The sequence below is a fragment of the Myxocyprinus asiaticus genome, chromosome 1 (genome assembly GCF_019703515.2).
Source record: "Myxocyprinus asiaticus isolate MX2 ecotype Aquarium Trade chromosome 1, UBuf_Myxa_2, whole genome shotgun sequence".
Classification (NCBI taxonomy): Eukaryota; Metazoa; Chordata; class Actinopteri; order Cypriniformes; family Catostomidae; genus Myxocyprinus; species Myxocyprinus asiaticus.
The window spans coordinates 16,460,124-16,480,937 of record NC_059344.1 but is presented as its reverse complement, the minus strand read 5'-3'; the positions used below and the strand labels follow the sequence as shown (position 1 = coordinate 16,480,937).

The following is a 20,814-nucleotide window of genomic DNA, read 5'->3' as shown; positions in this document are numbered from 1 at the left end:
TTCCAAACCCATATGACTTTCTTCTATGAAACACAAGGAGAAATTTTGAGGAATGCAGACGGTGATCTGTTTTTCCGTACACCAAAAGTAAATGCTCTTATGTAATATAAACATATGCTGGCATCAAGACAATTTAAATTGACTTTTATATAGTTTTAAAGAGTACAATTTCACCGGTGTTCTCAATGTGTTAACCTCAACAGCTTGTGGTTACGGGTGAACGATTACATTGCTGGCCCTTAAAGGGATAGTTCACCCAAAATGAAAATTCTTTAATTAATTACACACCCTCATGCCATCCCAGATGTGTATGACTTTCTTTCTTCTGCAGAACACAAACGAAGATTTTTAGAATATTTCAGCTCTATAGGTCCTCACAATGCAAGTGAATGGTGACCAAAATTAAGCTACAAAAAACACATAAAGACAGCATAAAATAATCCATATTACTTCAGTGGTTAAACTATAAATATCCACTTTTACTTTCACTTTCTTCTTCTTTTGCTTCTGGCGATTCACATTCTTCATGCATTTAGCCACCTACTGGGCAGGGAGGCGAATTTATGTTAAAAAAAAAAAAAAAAAAAAGGACTTAAATATTTTTCTGTTTCTCAGCATCACCTTTCATATCGCTTCTGAAGATATACATTTAACCACTGGAGTCGTATTGATTACCTTTTATGATGCTTTATGTGCATTTTGGAGCTTCAAAATTTTGGTCACCATTCACTTGAACTGTGGGGACCAACAGAGCGGAGATATTCTTAAAAAATTCTTCATTTGTGTTCTGCTGAAGAGAGAAAGTCATACACATCTGGGATGGAATGAGGGTGAGTAAATGATGAGAGAATTTTCAGTTTTTGGGTGAACTATCCCTTTAATAGGTGATGGTTGCTGTTAAAGTGGCTGCAGTACGTTTTTAACACCTTAAAAGTTAAAAGAAGAGGGAAAAAGGTGGTCTTTAGGCACATCTGTTCAAAACCCTTTTGTGTTTTTGTGGTCTTAACAGCAGATAAATAAAAGGTTTAAAAGTAGTCTGGGCAAGTTGTAACACCTCCTCTGTCTAGACTGCTTAATGACTTTACTGCATCAGTGACTTATTGACAGGGGCCAGTTAGCTTGACCTGCAGGTAGGATAACCCTGTCACGAAAGCTAAGGAAATGCTTGTTGCTCCATCCCCAGGTTGCCTGCCAGAAAGCTCTGAGTTTTTCACATTTGCCCATCCCCCAATGGAAGTAAGCTCTATCCAGATCAGTGCCTTTCCAACCGCTTTCCAGATCATTCTGAAAAACTCACAATGATAATGTTTTCTGAGCTGAGCTTGTAGTTTACTTGAAACCACATTAAGTGGGTTTCCACTTAATACTGCCATTTAAAAAGTAAGCGTTTCATATAATGTTCTGATTATGTACATACATGTTATTGTTTAATTACTAGAGCTGTCAAAGTTAACGTGTTGACGTATGCGTTTAATGTTAATTAATTGCGTTTAATGTTAAAATGTTTAACTTGTACATTTTTCTTAATTGTTTACCAGATTGATATTAGATTCTGGCATTTTGTTCATGTGAGTTCTAAACAGTAGTTGGAGTAAGGCAAGACTTTGCGATGTGTCAGCCTGGGGTCATTACACTGATGCATATACTACAACACACAAACACACACACACACACACACACACACACACACACACACACACAACAACAGCGATTCCGTGTCAATCATCAAGTGACGGAGAAAGGACCACTTAATGCTCTTTGTTTTACAAAACAAGTCCAGATGGGACTTGCAACAGAAATCAAATACTCTGCAGCCTCTGTAAGGCACAATTTAATTACCACAGAAGCAAGTTAAGTCTTAACTATCATGAAAATGCAGAATGACATGTTGTCTGCAAACGCTTTTCATGTGGAGTTGAAAGTAAAGCTTGACGAAGGCGTTGACGCCCTGACGCGAATCCAGAGTGCGTCTTCATGACTGCTGTAGCAAAGCATATAGCCACAGTCTGCCGGCAGACTAATAATCTGGAGGATGAGTGTTTGAGAGATTCAATGCTAATTGCAAAGAATGCGCAACCTATGCAGACTATTTCCTTTAATTAGTCAACCTCCCACTTAGACTTTGGGAAACGGTTAATGTTACTAGAATTGGTGCAATTTTAGTGAATATCTAATTTTATACTGTGGAAGGTTTCATTTTTATAATGTTTATAAAACATTACTGTTACATATTGTTTTGTTTTCTTTACTAAAAAGAATATAAATGCATTTAGATAGGAAAAGAAGTATATAGAGTAAAATTTCAGTTTCAAAATCTGCGATTAATCTCGATAATTATGAAAAGTTGTGATTAATCGTGATTAAAAAAAATGTATAGACTGACAGCAGTAGTAATTACACTTTTGATACTACCCCACCCCTCCTACCTCTACCCATATTAAAAAATGTTTTATGTCAGTATATAGTAAAGACCCCTAATAATTACTGTTTAGGGCTGTCACGATTAAAAAAAATTCCTCTATTACAAAATCGCAGAATTTACAAATCGAAAATAAGGCGGAAGTGATGCAGTCCACAGACGAGGGTGCCGACACATAACAAAGAGGTGTCAGCTGTGTGACAGCGCTTCACTTTAGATTTAAAAATCAATGCAGGACCTAAAAAACATCACTTCAGCAATGCAATAGCACTTGAAAAGATGACATCCAGTTTTCACAAACCCACTGGACACACAGACACGGTAAGCTCCATCTGCATGCGACTGCGGTGCTGCGTGTCCGGATGTGCGAGGGAAGTTGAGCCCTTCATTGCCGCGCGGGACAGCTTGAACACAACAAAAAACGTATTGGAATGCAGTCTAACCCTATTTATTTACACAATCATTTTGCAATATAAACTTTTGTGAAGCAGCATAAAATAATGTCACGAAAAAGATGTCAGTTGGACTTGATTAAAGTTACACATGCAGTTATGGATGCATTCAACACATTCTGTTCAATAAATCTGACTGAATCCTGACGATCTTAGAAGGTTATTTTCAGCAAATTATCATTTGAGTTCTGTTTAGTTCAAATTAATTACCATTTGAATGTAATGCGATCTTTATCCTCATGTACAGTAAATTACATTTTGTGATGATTGTTTAAAAATAGATAATACCCCACTTCCAATAAATATTTTACAGTTTATGGCCATTATTGCAGGTAAAACTCAGTGTGGGAATCCAGAGAACTTTATTTACTGAATAAAACCACAGGCCTGTCTGTATGCTGTCAGTCAAAGCTCAATGCGATTCTGCTGTTAAAGCCACAGCTGCATGTCTCGCGCCCCACAGATGCAACATATAACTTTGGCTTACCTGAGGGAGAAATTAATATCTCCGCGTGTGAAATTATTACGTTTTTACTCACTAAGGAACTGAATGTTCAGATGCTTAAAGGAATAGTTCACCTAAAAATGAAAATTCTCTCATCATTTACTCACCCTCATGCCATCCCAGATGTGTATGAATTTCTTCTGCAGAACACAAATGAAGATTTTTAGAAAAATATTTCAGAAATTTCAAAATTTTGAAGCTCCAAAATCCACATAAAGTGAGCATAAATGTAATCCATAAGACTCCAGTGGTTAAATCCATGTGTTCGGATCCAATATGATAGGTGTGGGTGAGAAACAGATCAATATTTAAGTAATATTTTGTCATAAATTCTCCTCCCTGCCCAGAAGGGGGCTATATGCAAGAAAGATGTGAATTGCAAAAAACAGAAAAAGGAGAATGAGAAAGTGAAAGTAAAGTGAAAATTAACTGCTCAGGGAGAAGAATTTGTAGTAAAAAAAGGACTTAAATATTGATCTGTTTCTCACCCACACATATCATATCGCTTCAGAAGATATGGGTTTAACCACTGGAGTTCTTTTATTTTGTTCTTATGTGGATTTTGGAGCTTAAAAATTATGGCACCCATTCACTTACATTGTACAGACCGAAAGAGCTGAAAAATACATCTAAAACTTTTTGCTTTTGTTCAGCAAAAGAAAAAAGGTCATACACATCTGGGATGGCATTAGGGTGAGTAAATTATGAGAGAATCTTAATTTTTGGGTGAACGAACCCTTTAAGGGCATTTTACATGGTACGTGGCAAGCGACAAGCTTTTGCGATCTGTATGTAGCACTATAAAATAGTTTAACCACATAACTTATCCTCAATAAACAAGATGGGTGGTGGGCACTGTTCAGACATTGTTTATGAAAAGATAAATTATTTTATTTCCATGGCCTGTTTTCCCATATTTGAGAAAAAAGTAGATCTTGCATTTAAAAAGTTGGACACACCTGGAGAAGTCAATCTCTGTCAGCCTGAATTTACATCTTTTTATATTATAGATCTGCTTTGGGTGTCTGTTCGCTTAAGGTATTGTTTGCACAATTGTTTTGTTGTTATTCAATCGTAAAATACATCAAAACTTTAAATGCAACTTTTAAACTTTATGCAATCTGAGTTAAATAATTTTTCGGATTACTTGATTAATCATCAGAAAAATCTGATTACTCGATTACCAAAATAATCAATAGTGACAGCCCTAGAACTTTTTAATTATATACACGCATTATAGAAAATTATATTTTAAGGCAAAGTTACAAGTCAGAAGTTTCCATACACCTTAGCCAAATACATTTAAACTCAATTTTTCACCATTCCTGACATTTAATTGTAGAAAACATTCCCTGTCTTACATCAGTTAGGATCACTACTTTATTTTAAGAATGTGAAATGTCAGAATAATAGTAGAGGGAATAATTTATTTCAGCTTTTATTTCTTTCATCACATTCCCAGTGGGTCAGAAGTTTACATGCACTTTGTTAGTATTTGGTAGTATTGCCTTTAAATTGTTTAACTTGGGTCAAACGTTTTGGGTAGTCTTCCACAAGCTTCTCACAACAAGTTGCTGGAATTTTGACCCATTCCTCCAGAAAGAACTGGTGTAACTGAGTCAGGTTTGTAGGCCTCCTTGCTCACACATGCTTTTTCAGTTCTGCCCACAAATTTCTATCGGATTGAGGTCAGGGCTTTGTGATGGCCACTCCAATACCTTGACGTTGTCATCCTTAAGCCATTTTGCCACAACTTTGGAGGTATGCTTGGGGTCATTGTCCATTTGGAAGACCCATTTGCGACTGAGCTTTAACTTCCTGGCTGATGTCTTGAGATGTTGCTTCAATATATTCCAATAATTTTCCTTCCTCATGATGCCATCTATTTTGTGAAGTGCACCAGTCCCTCCTGCAGCAAAGCACCCCCACAACATGATGCTGCCACCCCCATGCTTCACAGTTGGGATGATGTTCTTCAGCTTGCAAGCCTCACCCTTTTTTCCTCCAAACATAACGATGGTCATTATGGCCAAACTGTTAAAGTTTTGTTTCATCAGACCAGAGTACATTTCTCCAAAATGTAAGATCTTTGTCCCCATGTGCACTTGCAAACTGTAGTCTGGCTTTTTTATGGCAGTTTTGGAGCAGTGGCTTCTTTCTTGCTGAGCAGCCTTTCAGGTTATGTCGATATAGGACTCGTTTTACTGTAGATATAGATACTTGTCTGCCTGTTTCCTCCAGCATCTTCACAAGGTCCTTTGCTGTTGTTCTGGGATTGATTTGCACTTTTCGCACCAAACTAGGTTCATCTCTAGGAGAAAGAATGCGTCTCCTTCCTGAGCGGTATGATGGCTGCATGGTCCCATGGTGTTTATACTTGCGTACTGTTGTTTGTACAGATGAACGTGGTACCTTAAGCCGTTTTGGAAATTTTGGCTGATTTCTTTTGATTTTCCCATGATGTCAAGCAAAGAGGCACTGAGTTTGAAGGTAGACCTTAAAATACATCCACAGGTACACCTCCAATTGACTTCAATTAGCCAATTAGCATGGCAGAAGCTAATTGGCTAATTGCCTAAAGGATTTACATAATTTTCTGGAAGTTTCCAAGCTGCTTAAAGGCACAGTTAACCTGGTGTATGTAAACTTCTGACCCACTGGAATTATGATAGTCAATTAAAAGTGAAACAATCTGTTTGTAAACAATTGTTGGAAAAATTACACATGTCATGCACAAAGTAGATGTCCTAAACGACTTGCCAAAACGATAGTTTGCTAATATGAAATCTGTGGAATGGTTAAAAAATGAGTTTTAATTACTTCAGCCTAAGTGTATGTAAACTTCTGTCTTCAACTGTAAATATCTATATATCAGTTGTTCATGTATTGTTCTTAATTTTATCAACAAAAGTACTAAAAAGTGCTGTGGTACTACAATGTAATTTTGTACTACCATGTTAGCATGGTATTCTTTGAAGAACCATGTAAATACCTTGGTACATGAAAACAGTAATAATACCGTGTTATATATCAAAGTACCATGGTATTGCCATCTGATACCATCAATGTACCATGACACCGCCGAGTAAGTCTCTCTGGAAAAAATGCTAAATGAATAAATAAAAATGCAAATTATTAATTCTGCATAGAACTAGATTTAATAGTATATTTATATATGCATTACTGAATATTGTGATATTCTCATTATAGGACGGGTCCAAAAACAGCAGTGCTCTTACTACAACAAACAATATCAGCTGCAGCTCCCTAAAGCTCCATAAACAGTCCAAGGAGCACAAGGACAAGCCTTCCAAAGACTCAATAGAGTCCAAAAGTGCCTTCAGAGATTTCAGCAAGGACTCTGGAAAACTCTCAAAAGATTCTAAGAAACCCAAAGAGAATCAGCCTCTTCAGGAAGATCACCCTGTTCCTCAGATGGGATTCAAGGAGCCCAAGGCCTCGTCAAAGGAGCAGCGGTCATCAGAGGTCAGCTTCTCAAACTTGGGACATAGTAAACGGCGGCCTGTGTTGGACAGTGAAGGCCATGTTACCAAAAAACGGAAAAGCAGTTTTTCAGAGAGCTCGCAAAAGCTGCATGCTTGTCCCACCTCGCTCCAGCACCACCATTCGGATAAAAAGGTTCTGAAGGACAAGTCGCAAATCCGACATAGTAAGTTACAAATTAGTGAACCTTCAGAGAAGAGGAAACCAGCGTCATTACCTCCCTTTCAGGGTGTGCTGGACCAAAATGACTCAGACATGGAGGACAGCATGTTCACCAGATCAGATGTAAGTGCGTTACCAATGATAATACTTCTGTTGCAAAGGCTGGTTGACTTGATTAGTTGTCCCCTGATTGGTAGAGAGGGCAATAGTCCCTTTTTTACAGAAGTAAAAATCCCATTCATTTTTTCCATAGGGGAATAGATTTTTAACAATTACTTTATATGATAAAACTTTGAAGACAGACCTTGAGCTCTGAGCTGATGGTAGGTGCTCCTATTGAATTCACCATTCTGCATTATTTCAACTTAATCTTTAAAAAAAATTGTGTTTAATAGCACAAATTCTGGTGAAGAACTACACTACCCATGATCCTGAAGGGAAACGATTCACCATTAAACAAATCACGGCAAGCAAAGCGTACCAAAAATGCTCTGAAGCAACCACCCAATCTCAAGACACACTGTGAAAGACAGTTTCTCTACACTCTCAAATACTTGTATATTTGCATACAGAATATCTGAATATTTTAATAATAAGAAAAACAAGTTTTATTTGATTTCTTTATTCACAGTGCTTCATGGGATCTTAGTTCATTCACTCGTTAAAGACGTTTAGTACAGAGACTTGTACCGTTGTCTTTTTGTCCGATTTTCAAATACTTTTCTGCTTGTAACGTTTTGATTCTCCTTGGTGCTGGTTGATTTGGTTCTTGGCTTAGAACTCTTTTACGAAGGATTTTTTGAAATCCCTATGGAAAAAATGAATGGGGAAAATGTTTCCGGAAACAAGAAAGGCAGCTGAAAAAGTGGGAGGGCACTGTTGCAATCTATTGTGTTTATAACCGTAATGTGTCTCCAGTGTACAGTATGTAGGCATCCGATGAGCTGTTTATATGCAGCTATCTAATCAAAAGAGCATTTGTGTTTTATTGTAATACAGTTCATTTAACCAGTTGTGTATCACGAATCAGATTTTCATAATGATTGTTGAAGGCATATTGCTAGGTTAACATCCTGCACTTTGCAAGAATATGGTACACATTGGTGCGTAACAGTTTTTTGTTTTAAATCATTACATGCAACATTTTAATAATGTTGATGTTTGTTTAATGTTTTTCATTAGAAAATTACAAATTCATAAAAATCAGGGTTTTACTGTAAACTGTAGGTAGGCATGGCTTTGGTAACACAGCTAAAAAAATTACAGAGCTCATAAAAAAAGCTTTATGCTATTTTTGAAGGTTAAAGGAATGTTCCAGGTTCAATACAAGTTAAGCTCAATTGACAGCATTTGTGGCATAATGTTGATTACAACAAAAAAGTAATTTGAATGGAGCCAATTTTTGGAGGGTTTAAAGGCAGAAATGTGAAGCTTATAATGTTATAAAAGTACTTGCATTAATTCTTCTGTTAAAACTAGTTGTAAAGTCATTTAAATTGTCATTTTTACAGTCGTTTTAGGGTTTTAATGTTTGTTGGCATTACATCATCATGGTAATGAAGTTGTAAAGTTAGCTTTAACTTTACACAGGAAAGGTTAGTACGTGATTTTTATCACACTAAAATCATGTTTACACACATATTGTTTATGTCTTGTGGCTATACTTTTGAAACAATGAGTATTTTAACGTTCAAAAATTGGCCCCCATTCACTTCCATTGTAAGTGCCTCACTGGAACCCAGAATTTTGCTTTTTTTAAAGAAAAGGAGGTACGAGTCAAAATACATTTTTGTTGTAATCAACATTATGTCACAAATGCTGTCAATTTAAGCTTAAATTTTATTAAACCAGGAACATTATTTAAGCACCTCCATTTCACTGACCATTTGCTGAAAAAGAAAAAAAAATTAGGCTGTTGATTTAACGCATTAATTCAGAGTGTATAATTATGTAAAAAATGTAAACATTAAAATATTAAAAACATTTATGCAATTAATCATGCCCCCGTACTGTAATAAGGAATATTCCTTCCATCAGAGCAATTCAAGCTTGAAGTACGACCTGTTTTCAGCAGGGGGCAGTAAGCAAAACTTCAGCTGTATGGACAACACGCAGCTGTACAGACACACTAGCAACAGCACAAGATGAGAAAGTGTTCTTGCATTCAAACACAGCTGGACGATGCACAATTCCGAATGCATGGATTTTGAGACATGTTTTATTTGACACCGTCACGTAGAGAAGAAAAGCTTAGTAGACGCATTGCAACCAAAGTGAGACACTACAAAAGTGTCCGTGTGATGCATGTGTACATTGACGCATCTTTAGAAAAGCCTTTATAATAAATATATCTCTGACAGATTGATGAATTCAATTAAAAAATGGATTGCTGTGGACTGTAGGCTAGTGATAGGCTTATGTTAAAAAATATGGAAATAAATAATTTAATGCTTTTTAAAACCATTTTGTCTTATCGATGCTTTACTTGTCTGCCACAATAATATATTGCATTTTAATTATCTGAATTATTATTAATAATAATAATTATATTTATAAATTAAAATAAAGGAATAATTTATAATGTAATCATTACATATTGAATTAGAACTATTATTATTAGAGGGCCTTTCTCAGCAATTACATGTATATGCAATTCATTGTATTTAATTCAATTAATTAATCGGCATATCATGTAATGAATTCAATCAAATGTTTTATGTGAGATCCACACCTCATTGACACCACTGGCAATTTCCAAGTCACTGAATTATCCTTGATTTAATTTGCTGCTGATCCTGGCTTTGAATTTTAGTAGTTCATCATATAGATCTATGCTTGAATGTTTTGGGCTGTGGCAGTAGTGTCACTAGTGGCAGGGTTCATTCACCTTCACTAAAAGAGCAGCTCATAAAGCGGGCTGTTTTATTGGTTAGAAGGCAAGTGCTGAGATGAGATTTATGGTTTTATGACACCTGAGGAGAATGGAGAAAGGACACCATGAATAGCTAAGAGTTTTCCTTTAATCCCCCTCCTTAAAACTAGAGGGATGGGAAGAAACTTGAGTGTTTATGACAACGGGGACGAATACCAGGTGATTTTCTCTTTGGGTTACCATGTCTGCAAGCATTACTGCTCTTCAAAAGACTAATATATTGTGAATGTTAGTAGTGAAGGAGGCTTTGGCAGTAGAGGAAGTTGTTGCTTTTGCTTTTGTCTAGACTTTTAGACCCAAAAGCTGTAACAGTTGTTAGTGGATAATGATCTTTGGGACATTCATAACTAAAAGTATGGACTTTTATTTAAAGGAGTGGATTGGTTAAATGATTTAGATTAAATTTATTGGCGTCCTAAATTACACTTACAAGGAGCTTGATGGTGATTTGCTTCAAAGAACATAGCAATCAAGGCATATTAAGTACTTACGTTAATGCATTGCGCACAATATAGAATATGTAAGGGATAATGTACAGTCGGTTGTGATTGCAAAATAAACTCCGACAGGGAGATCAGGACACTAACGCTAAGCAGAGGGGTCTTGTATCAGCCTCAAGGGGTTTATTTTGCGATAACAGTTGGCTGACTGTACATTATCCTGCTTATTACACGGCCACTAACCAAATAAATAAATAAATGGTCATGAAACATTGATTTGCGTTGAAATTATGTAATTATGTGAGAAGAAATAAATCGCTGAACAGCTGAAATCGACCTGGTTTGAGTCTGAGTCTGTTGGTATTTATCTTGTAAATAATGACCGTCTGACTCCTCATTATCCAGCTCATAAAAAATACTACTTACCACATAAATAAATAAATGCACATGAAACACTGATTTGAGTTGAAATAATTTTTTTTGCTTACTTGTAGTGATCGCACAGGGATCCTAGAAGTGGTAAAGGCGGCCCACAATACCCTGATGAGCGGTCTGATATGTGGATGTGCGGTTGTTACTCAGAAATATCAGACCACTAGATGGTGCCATTGAACAATCAGAATTGAGTATTCCAGAGAGCCGTGTAAAAAATACATGTAATGCACACAATTCAAAATGTAGTATACAACACAATATGCATTCTGTACTCATGCAAGTGTGTACCCCAGATACGTCTACACTTTAAACTCTTCTCTTTTTTTCTTTCCTCCAAACTATACTTACTTTAACCTGTATTATAAATATTTTCTTTGTTTAGTGCCACAGTCATTGGCCGAATCTAAAGCTTATGTTTCAACTAACAACAACAACTAGCAGAGTAAAATACTGGTGGGGGATGGATGTAACCCAATCCTAAAATCTGTTTATGACGTCCTCCGTAAGACAAGAGCTTTGCTTGAAGGGAATGGGACAATAGCTCTAAAGCAGAACAGTTACCCGTTTCAGAGCCATTGCTAAATTTATGACCCCACAGCAGAGGCAATGGTCGTAAAGCCACAGACCAGCTGTGTGGTGGTGGTACTGACCACCTGCTTTGTGTGTTTACCTCTGCTTAACTCATGAGTCTAGCATGAAGAGGGTCATTTTGGTTTTGTGTTTATTACAAAGCACTTCACCATGAATACAGGCTTCAGTGGTAAGAATTAGCAGTTGAAATAATTTTTACACATTGTTGACATATTTATTTTCAGCTCATGATCTGTTAAAAAAGAAGGCGGTTAAGTGATTTATTAGTGGTGAGCCTCACTACTGTTTCTATTGCTCATACTGGTGGTTGGGGGTTCATTCAAATCTCTAACCCTAAGGATTATTCGTCTTTGCGTAACTTGTCCTGCACTGGTTATGGGCATGAATGATACTTCAAATCATACTGCTTGTTGAGGAGATATGTGCTGTTACTTTTCTAAGCGATCAGGCTCATGATTTTTGCCTGGTGGACAATAAATCCCGAAGGCTTGCATTGAAGGAGTCCCCAAGCCATATTACAGACCAGAATATCTTAGAAACTTGAGGTTGGTTCAGTTAGTAACCACATAGCAACACCCTGGCAACTAGGGCTAGGAATTGATACAGATTTCATGATTCAATTCCGATTCACAAGCTCTCAATTCCATTCCTATTTCACTTCGATATCGATTCATATGGGTATATTTCAGTTAGAATGTCCATTTTGCTTACATATGAAAGACATTCTCTCCCACCTAATGCTGTTAATTACACAGGGGACCATCTTACTAGGTACATTACGAAAATGTACATTTTACTCATAGTTTTAGTTTTTCGTCAATTTGGTCTCATTTAGCTTTTTAATAATAAACAAATCTATTTATTCCAACAATAAACAATATTATATAGCATATATTATGTTTGATTAAGTGTTTGTTTAATTGCATAATCTTTACTATTCACAAGTATTTACTTTGATTTGTTGAACACGTGCTAAATACTGGTACTGTCTCTTACCAGCAGTTCTGTAAAGAGTGTCTGTAAATGAGCACATGTTAACAAAAGAGGACTCGAATGGCTTATTTACCTTATCCGTGCTATGTGTGATTAGAATTATATGTTTCTTTTTTGTTGATTTTTAAATCAACAAATGACTGTAAAGAACAGAAAGGGTATTAAAAGAGACATTATTCAATGACAAATAGGTTGCATGGATCTCGTCTTTGGACACACAGAGTCAAATCAAACTATTACTCACAATGGGTTTGCTGCTGAATACAGCCAGTGGCTAATCATAGACATTTTTTGTCGCATATTGTGAAATTTGGTTGCAAATGCGAGTGACTTCCTCTAATCTCTACCCCCAGTGGCCGAAGCTGAAAGTATTGTCAAAAGTATGGGCTCCTGTGAGCTCCAGTTTCAGGCTGAAATGTCCACAGGGTGGCACCAAAAGTGAGTTGTATTTTTTAGTTTAAATTATGTAATGCAGTCAACAGGAGTGCATATTATTTAACCCTACCCCCTAACCCAAACCCCAATCCTAAACCATTATTTGTGTACACTCATTGAAAAAGTCACACTTTTTGCTCTATATTAAATGCTTTTGTTAATCTTGTCAACAGCATGTTTTTTAAGCACCACATTTACTTGTGCAACAGCAATTTGACAATTTCCTTGTTTAATAATTTAGTTGTGCTAGTGGTTTAGTGCGAAATTTTCATTTGGTGGTCTGCACATCATAGCTAACTGCGGACCATGTCCACATTGGTGGAAGTTGCTTTTTCATTAGCTTTAAAAAATAAGTAATGTACCATTTTCCTGCCTTGCCACAGCTCTACCATTAATCAAGAATGGGTGACAGCAAGGCATAGTCTCTTTCTCTCTCTCTCTCTCTCTCTCTCTCTCTCTCTCTCTCTCTCTCTCTCCCTCTCTCCCACTTCATGTTCTCAGGGGTTTGAGGAGCCCAAACACTCCTGATGATCTTAATACTTAAAGATCTTATAGCCTTTCCCCAATGAGTGATGACATCGGTTTTATTGTCAAAGGGGCGTGGGGCTTTTTTGATGAACTTTTACAAGCATCTAGTTTGGGGAAGGGGGTTGTGGCCAAAGGAGAAAGGCGGCTTGATTTACAGCGCCGGACCCTGACCATGCGTTTGATGTCAGCTAGGCTCCCAGACAGACAAACAGGCAATAAAATGCAGACTGAAGAAAAAAGAGAGGAAAAAAGCAGTGCAAACTAAAGGAAAGGAACTTCAAAGAAACAACTTTGCTCTTCCACAGACTCTGCGAGGGGTAGAAGTTAAGTGTCTTTACCACCCTGCTTGCAGGACTTTTGGCAGCCCCTATTGTCAACTCACTTCATGGGAGATTTTTAGCACTGGCCCCCTGCCAGCAACTCTCACTAGCACCACTGTCTCCCCCAGTCAAGTGAGTAAGCCGTAACAGGTTTATAGCTCACTCTTATATCCAGCCACCGATTCGCACAGTATTTAGATTTAAGATGCCGTGAGTATGCCAGTGGTGAATAGTTTTGGCTGGGTGCTGTTTTCAGGAGATGGTGAATGTGGTTGTTTTATAAAGGACGGGTTAAATGTTGATTCTGGTCTGTCATTTAGGGTTTGTAATTTCCTTAGGTATTGCATGGTAACCATAGTTTAACTGTGGTATTTGTAATAAGACTATAATAACCACAGTTCAAACCATGGATGGCTCCTTTATAGCATCGTTGGAACATTTTAACTATGGTTTCTGTAAGACAAACTGTGGTATTTGCAATGAAAAACTGTAGCCTAAACAAATTTTGAAACTATTAAGAAATGTTTTGGTCCTTGCCTGTGCAATAGTTGCTGTCATTATGCTAGGGTGTTGTGCCAGGGCGTTGTTTTGTGGTTGCTAGGTCGTGGTTGGGTGGTTGCTCAGTGGTCCCTGCTAGCTGAATTCAATAGAGCCCTCCACCAAGTCTCTATGAACTATTCTGGTCCTTGGATATTGCACAGGTTCTTCGTTCATTGTGTTTCTTTGAGCTTTTTTCCTCCTTTTTTTCCGGCACTAATTTAGAATGTTTTTTGTTGCTGTTGTTGTTGTTGTTGTTGTTGTTTTTTTTTTTTTTTACCAGAACGAGCTATTTTCATGAATTTTGGCTCTGTTATGTTGTCAAGCATGCATTCTTCCGTCGATGTGGATGAAACATCGTACTAAAATACACTGACAGTGCTTCCTACAATTCAGCTGCACTGCAACACCACTATTAAATCAGCACGACTAATGTAGTCTGATTCCCAAACAAATCATTCTAGTTAGCCTGAACTAATACCTCAGATACCTGAATGAATGACTCTAACGAGCTGGTTCTTTTAAATCTACAGCGTGAAACATACAAATTAATATGCATTTAACCAAACCCTGTGATCAATAGTAATTGTGACTCTTGCCTTAGCAACTTCAACTGTCGTAGTTGTAATGAAAATGAAAGAAATTCCCTGACTCCCTCCAACATTTTCAACAAACTGCCATAGTAACTACAGTTTGCTGAACTACACATTTACTATAGTAATACATGCTAAATTATTGTAAGGATGAAAAGAGGTAAGAAAGAAAAGGACTAACATTACTGATGAAATTTCAACGAAAACCTGTTGTTTTTCCTATCATCGATGCTGGATAGATGTTAGTCACCATATTTCCATTCTCTCTGAATAGACAACATGGCAGCAAACGTTTCCCCTGTGTATTCTGAAAAACGTTTCTGAACCATTAGCCATAATCACTGTGTGAGTCACTTTCCCCATTGGCCGAAGAGTTGAATGAATTCCTCTTGAACATTTTGTCCAGGAGAGCCGAATCCGTTTCACCAAGTGCTCATCAGAGAAGAATGTAAACAAATTAATTCAGATTAACTTTAATAGCTTCTTTAGATTTTCTCTCATGCCGCTCTCCAAGAGGAATTAGGTTAATAGTATTGCATTCAACTTCCTCGCTGTATTTAGTTTATGTTCCAAGCGTTCAGAATATTTCTTCACCTCATAAGCTTTTGGATAGATTGTATAATATTTAGCCAGCTAGTACAAATTTAAATTCAACACTAGAGTTACACAGCACAGAAAAACATATAGCGGACTTAAAGCGTAACTTTAAACTTCAGAACTTCAGCCAAGTGGAGAGTCAAGGAGGCAATTGTAACAGAGTGCCTTTGGGTTCTTGCTCTTTTATCCTTGCTCGCATTTACCACAAGAAGCCTGATTATTATTATACCTCCATTTTCTGGGGAAGTCTTTGGATTGTAGTTAATCTGTCCAATTTGCTCCCCTGACTGTTCGCATCCATGTTACTGAATGTAATTTTAAAAGGATGCCTTTAAGCGAGTTTTTCTGTTACAGAACTCTGTATTCACAAGCACCCCTCTTTGGAAGGGTTATTTTAAAAAGGACCTCTTTTACCTATATGAATAATTCTCTTTTTTTTTATACTGTATTTTGTCATGCATATTGTAGTAAATCATATAGCCCCACAGGTATTTATTAAGGTTGTAAATACTGTAGTCCCTTCAAGCTGTTGTTTCTTTTCATAGTGGCATGGTAGAAGCCTGTAATCACAGACATTTTAGCTATGCATCTGTGCTTAAAATTGACCGTTTACTTTCCTAATACACATTAATACATGGTCTTACTGTGCAAAATTCACCAGTGCATAGCCTGCACTGCCTCTAAATTGACAGTATTTTATTATGTTTCAGGAGGGGAGTAGTTCTTCACCACTGACTGCAAACTGATTGCCCACTTTTCACAATCCAGTCAGTTACTAATGGAAAAAGTCAAATCCTGCCCTACTTTACTATGTAAAATGTCCAGTTTCACTTGGAAATGCGTCACGATACCGAAGTAAAATAGGTTGCAAATGTCGTTCAATGTTGACTTCAAACTACTGTATTTTTCTGTTGAATACAGCGCTGTTTCAGTCTAAAATAATTAATGATACACCAAATCTAGTCTGGAGTGTCAACACAAAGTATGTAATCATTTACTCGTAAATTAAATTCAAGTTAAAAATATTTCACATGTGTGAAATGTATATTTTAATTTATTCAGAAATGTCATCAAGAATGGTTTTAAAATAAGATAACTTTAACAAACTGCTTTTCTTTTGGGGAAAAAATGAAATTAACAATATGCATAAAAAAATAAAAATAAAAATAACAGTAAAAAACATTTGCACTCACCCGAAGCTTATGTAGAAACTAGGGCTGTCAATTGATTAAAATCTTTGCTGAGAAAGGCCCCAAAATAAAGATAATTCATATAAATAATGCATCATAATTCAAATATTTATAATTATAATATGTAGGACCTATTATAAGTACATAATACGGATTGAAATTCAGTTTGAAATAAATTGCATTATTGTGGCAGATTAATAAAGCATTGATTAGACAATACAACAAGTGGCTAAAGAAAGTTTTATAAGAATTTGTTTTGTCATATCATTGAACAAGCCTACAGTTGACAGCAGTCTCTTTTGCATTGAGTTCATCAATGTGTCCAGTTTTCACAGTACACATGAATGCGTTCTGTCTGCGCTGTTTTTAATTGTCACTATGCACATGCGTGCCTCAGACGGACTCGTTTGGAGCATCTCACTGGTATTCAGCGTCATAAACTGCACATTTTTAGGATGCTGTGTCAAGTTAAAGTAGTGGAAACTTTGAAAATCACGTCTCAAGATTCCTGTATTCTGTTGTGTTTCGCCTACCTGTTGTGCTTCCTCCTAAAAGTGAGTGGTTCTCATTCTGTGGCTGCGCTGTTTGTGAAGTTTGTTGAAGCACGATGCCACCTATTGGCTCAGCTCATAAAAGTAGATGTACTTCAAGCTTGAATTGCTTGTATGGTAGAAAAATCTGTACTTTTATTATGGAATTTACATATGCATCATGGGGCTTGATTAATTGTGTTAATTTGTTATATAATTAATCGCACTAAATTAACGTGTTAAATCGACAGTCCTAATAGAAACCAATACTGATGGCATTAGAGTAATGCTCATGGTTCTCAAACTGGCTGGAGTTGTATAGATGCTATCATAGAAGAAAGAGACAGACAAGGATTTTATTTTATTAAGTGCATTTAGTGTGGATTGGTTAAGTGCTCGTGGAACAGTTGTGTTTTCAGCTGCTTCTTAAATGCTAAGATGGTATCAGCAGATCATGTGGAGGTTGGAAGCTCATCCCACCACAGAGGAACTGAGAAAGTCAATGATCGTGAAATAGACTTTGTGCCTCTTTGCGACGGGACCACCAGGCGCTGCTATCATAGAGCAAAGAGAGCGAGTTGGGACATAGACCTGGAGAAGTGAATTGAAGTAAGAGGGTGCTGTTCCATTGGCTGTCCTGAAGGCTAGACTCAAAGCCTTTCATTTGATGTGAGCAGCTAATGGCAGCCAGTGGGGTGACATGGGCCCTCTTTGGCTGATTGAAGGCCAGACACGCTGCAGCGTTCTGTACCATATGCAGTGGCTTAATTGTGCTAGCTACCAACAGGGCATTGCAGTAGTCCAGTCTTGAAATGACCAGAACTGTGACCAGGAGCTGTGCAGCATATCCAGTCAGGAAAGGTCGGATTTTCCTTATGTTGTAAAGCATGAACCTGCAAGACCTTTGAGTTTTCTTGACACTGAATACCAATAGAGTTGAATTCAATATAAATCAAAATATTGCAAGTGATGCCACACTTGGCTTTACTTTCAAACGACGGCATTAAATCTTCTCTCATTCAACACCTCAACGACACACATCTACAGTGCCCCACCCCCAATACCCCCCAGTGGACTCAATTGTAACTGCTAGATGTAGTAAGAGATTCAGAAGTACAATGTATTTCAGCATTGCTCACAGCAAGCAAATGCATAAAGGAAAATGTATTTACGGTATTCGAGTAGTGTTTTTACTATTTGACTAGCTGGTGCAGAACGAGTACTCGATTAGTCAATTTCTCGTGCACATCCCTGCTGATTAGTAAAAATTATTTTTGTCTAAACAAACGTCTCAGCTTGAACAAGAAAAACTGCTCATGCAGCACATGAGCGCAAATTGTGACTGGGTTACATTTTAATGATATTTTCAGTCATCACAGTTCATGATTCTAAAAGCAAAGAGGGGCCTGTTAAAAACATGTCTGCTGCTTTGCCTCCATAGAATCCAATCAATCACAATCCCATTGTTCTGAGAGGCTTCGGTCCGTTGTGAGATATTGCCCGGCAAGTTCAAAGGTGCCTCGTAAATTGGTATCCTCGACAATTAATCTACAGATGCAACAGTTCAAAGAGGCCTCCACTAAATCTAGTTTAAGCCTGGCCTGATGGACTTATTAACTGGATATATGTCACATTCCCTTCCCTTTTGTTTTCATTTACAGCTTAGATTCTGTGTTAGTCTTTTCGGCATTAAGGATAGCCAAAGACATCACTGCTTAAAGGGTTAGTTCACCCAAATATGAAAATTCTGTCTTTATTTATCCACCCTTCATATTGTTCTAAACACTTTTGGAACACAAAAGGAGATGTCAGATCGTAGTTGCATTGCCTTTTTTGTTTCCAGTCAGTGAAAGTGAGTGGTGACTGAGGCTGTCATTCTGCCTAATATATCCTTTTGTGTTCCACGGAAGAATGTCATACGGGATTGCGGTTTGAAAAACATTATGGTAAGTAAATAATGAAAGAATTTTCATTTTTGGGTGACCTTTCCCTAGAGTGAATAACTTTTTTGGTGCTCTTACGTTAAAATTAGTCTCTTTTAGCAACATTGTTTGCTCTGATAATATCTCATGTGTAAATATTTAACTTTCTATAGCTTTTCTGAACTCAAAGAGAGGAAACGTGTGAGTGGGAAGGCTTAGCGTGAACATTGCCCCAAAGGGCTGTGTGCTATCATAAATCAGCCTCCATTAGGTTGTGGAGGGGGAACCCATTGATTTACAGTGGGGAAGTGACACAAAGACCCATTAAAGCCTCTAGTGTGGAGCAGAAGATCATGGAAATGGCCTCACAAGTAACTACATTTGTTTCTTTTTTAGAGTCTGCATTAAACTGGTGTTGCGAGGTGTCATGGGACCTCACAGGCTGATTTAGATGCTTTCACATACGACAGATGCAGAAAGTAAATCAAGCTGCACAGATGGATTTGCAATTATAACACTACAAACCCATTTTTGTATAATAACGTGCAATGCGTTGCTAATGTCTTTTTGATGTTGATAATGGCATGTGATTCACATATGGCAAGGAGGCTGTATACTGTGAGACAGCAGGTGGTAGGTAGTATTGTATTGCAGATTTCCCACATAATCCAATGGCTAAACTCATTAAAGAAATCGTTCACCCGAAATTGACAATTGAAAAATAATTTACAACCCAATTTACATGCTGTTACAAACCTCTATGACTTTTTTCTTCTGTGGAATTTTGAAGAAAATCCTAGCCACTCTTTTCCACATGAAAGTGAAAAGAGACTGTATCTGTCAAGCTCCAAAATGACAACAAAAAAAGCACCATAAAAGTATCATAAAAGTAGTCCTACAACTTGTATGCTATATTCCAAGCTTTGTGTGAGAAACGGACTGAAATTCATTATTTTTGGGATGAACTATTCAAGTATGCATCCCACAATTTGGTGTTGGTACTGTTTTTATTGATAGTATTTCTCCTCCTCTCTTAGTCGGATCAACCCAGTCCGGCCAGCTCCAGTTCCAGTTCAAGCTCAGGCTTTGGACGCACACACAAACGGCAAGGTATCCTTTCCAGCATTTGCTACATCCTGTTGCTTTTGGCTTGCTCAAAGTCTGACACTTATTATGGGTCAGTGTGTCAGAAACAGCTAGACAGAACTAAAACTTACTGAGGCTTCCTGAACCCTTAATATTAATAAGCAGGACCATTATTACATAGACATTATGTTTACAAATCACAGCGACTTTAAAGAAAGAGTGCAGATTGGCAGTTTCCTCGGTTTCAATTTGTGTGTTAAATCGTTAATGCAGTGCTAATACAAAGACTATCATTGTGTTTATTTTACTTGTATAAATGAACTTGGACTGTGGTTGTGAGTGTATATACAGTGCTGTGAAAATGTATTTGCCCCCTTCCTGATTTCTTCTATTTTTGTGTATTTTTCCTTCTAAATAGTTTTAGATCTTCAAACAAGATATAACATAAAACAGAAACAAAAAATACAGTTTACAAATATATATATATATATATATATATATATATATATATATATATATATATATATATATATATATATATATACAGGTGCATCTCAATCAATTAGAATGTCGTGGAAAAGTTCATTTATTTCAGTAATTCAACTCAAATTGTGAAACTCGTGTATTAAATAAATTCAATGCA

The 20,814-nt window shown here is 37.0% G+C and overlaps 1 protein-coding gene across 2 annotated transcripts in view; it reads left to right on the top strand.

Annotated features, from left to right (window-relative positions):
• The window catches only part of LOC127451669 (protein AF-9-like), a 91,551-nt gene that overhangs the window by 51,390 nt on the left and 19,347 nt on the right, over nucleotides 1–20,814 (top strand). For both annotated transcript variants that reach the window (XM_051716642.1, XM_051716561.1), the window contains exons 7-8: nucleotides 6,587–7,165; nucleotides 20,123–20,195. In XM_051716642.1, the coding sequence (XP_051572602.1) occupies nucleotides 6,587–7,165; nucleotides 20,123–20,195 (652 nt within the window). The remainder of the gene's footprint in view (nucleotides 1–6,586; nucleotides 7,166–20,122; nucleotides 20,196–20,814) is intronic.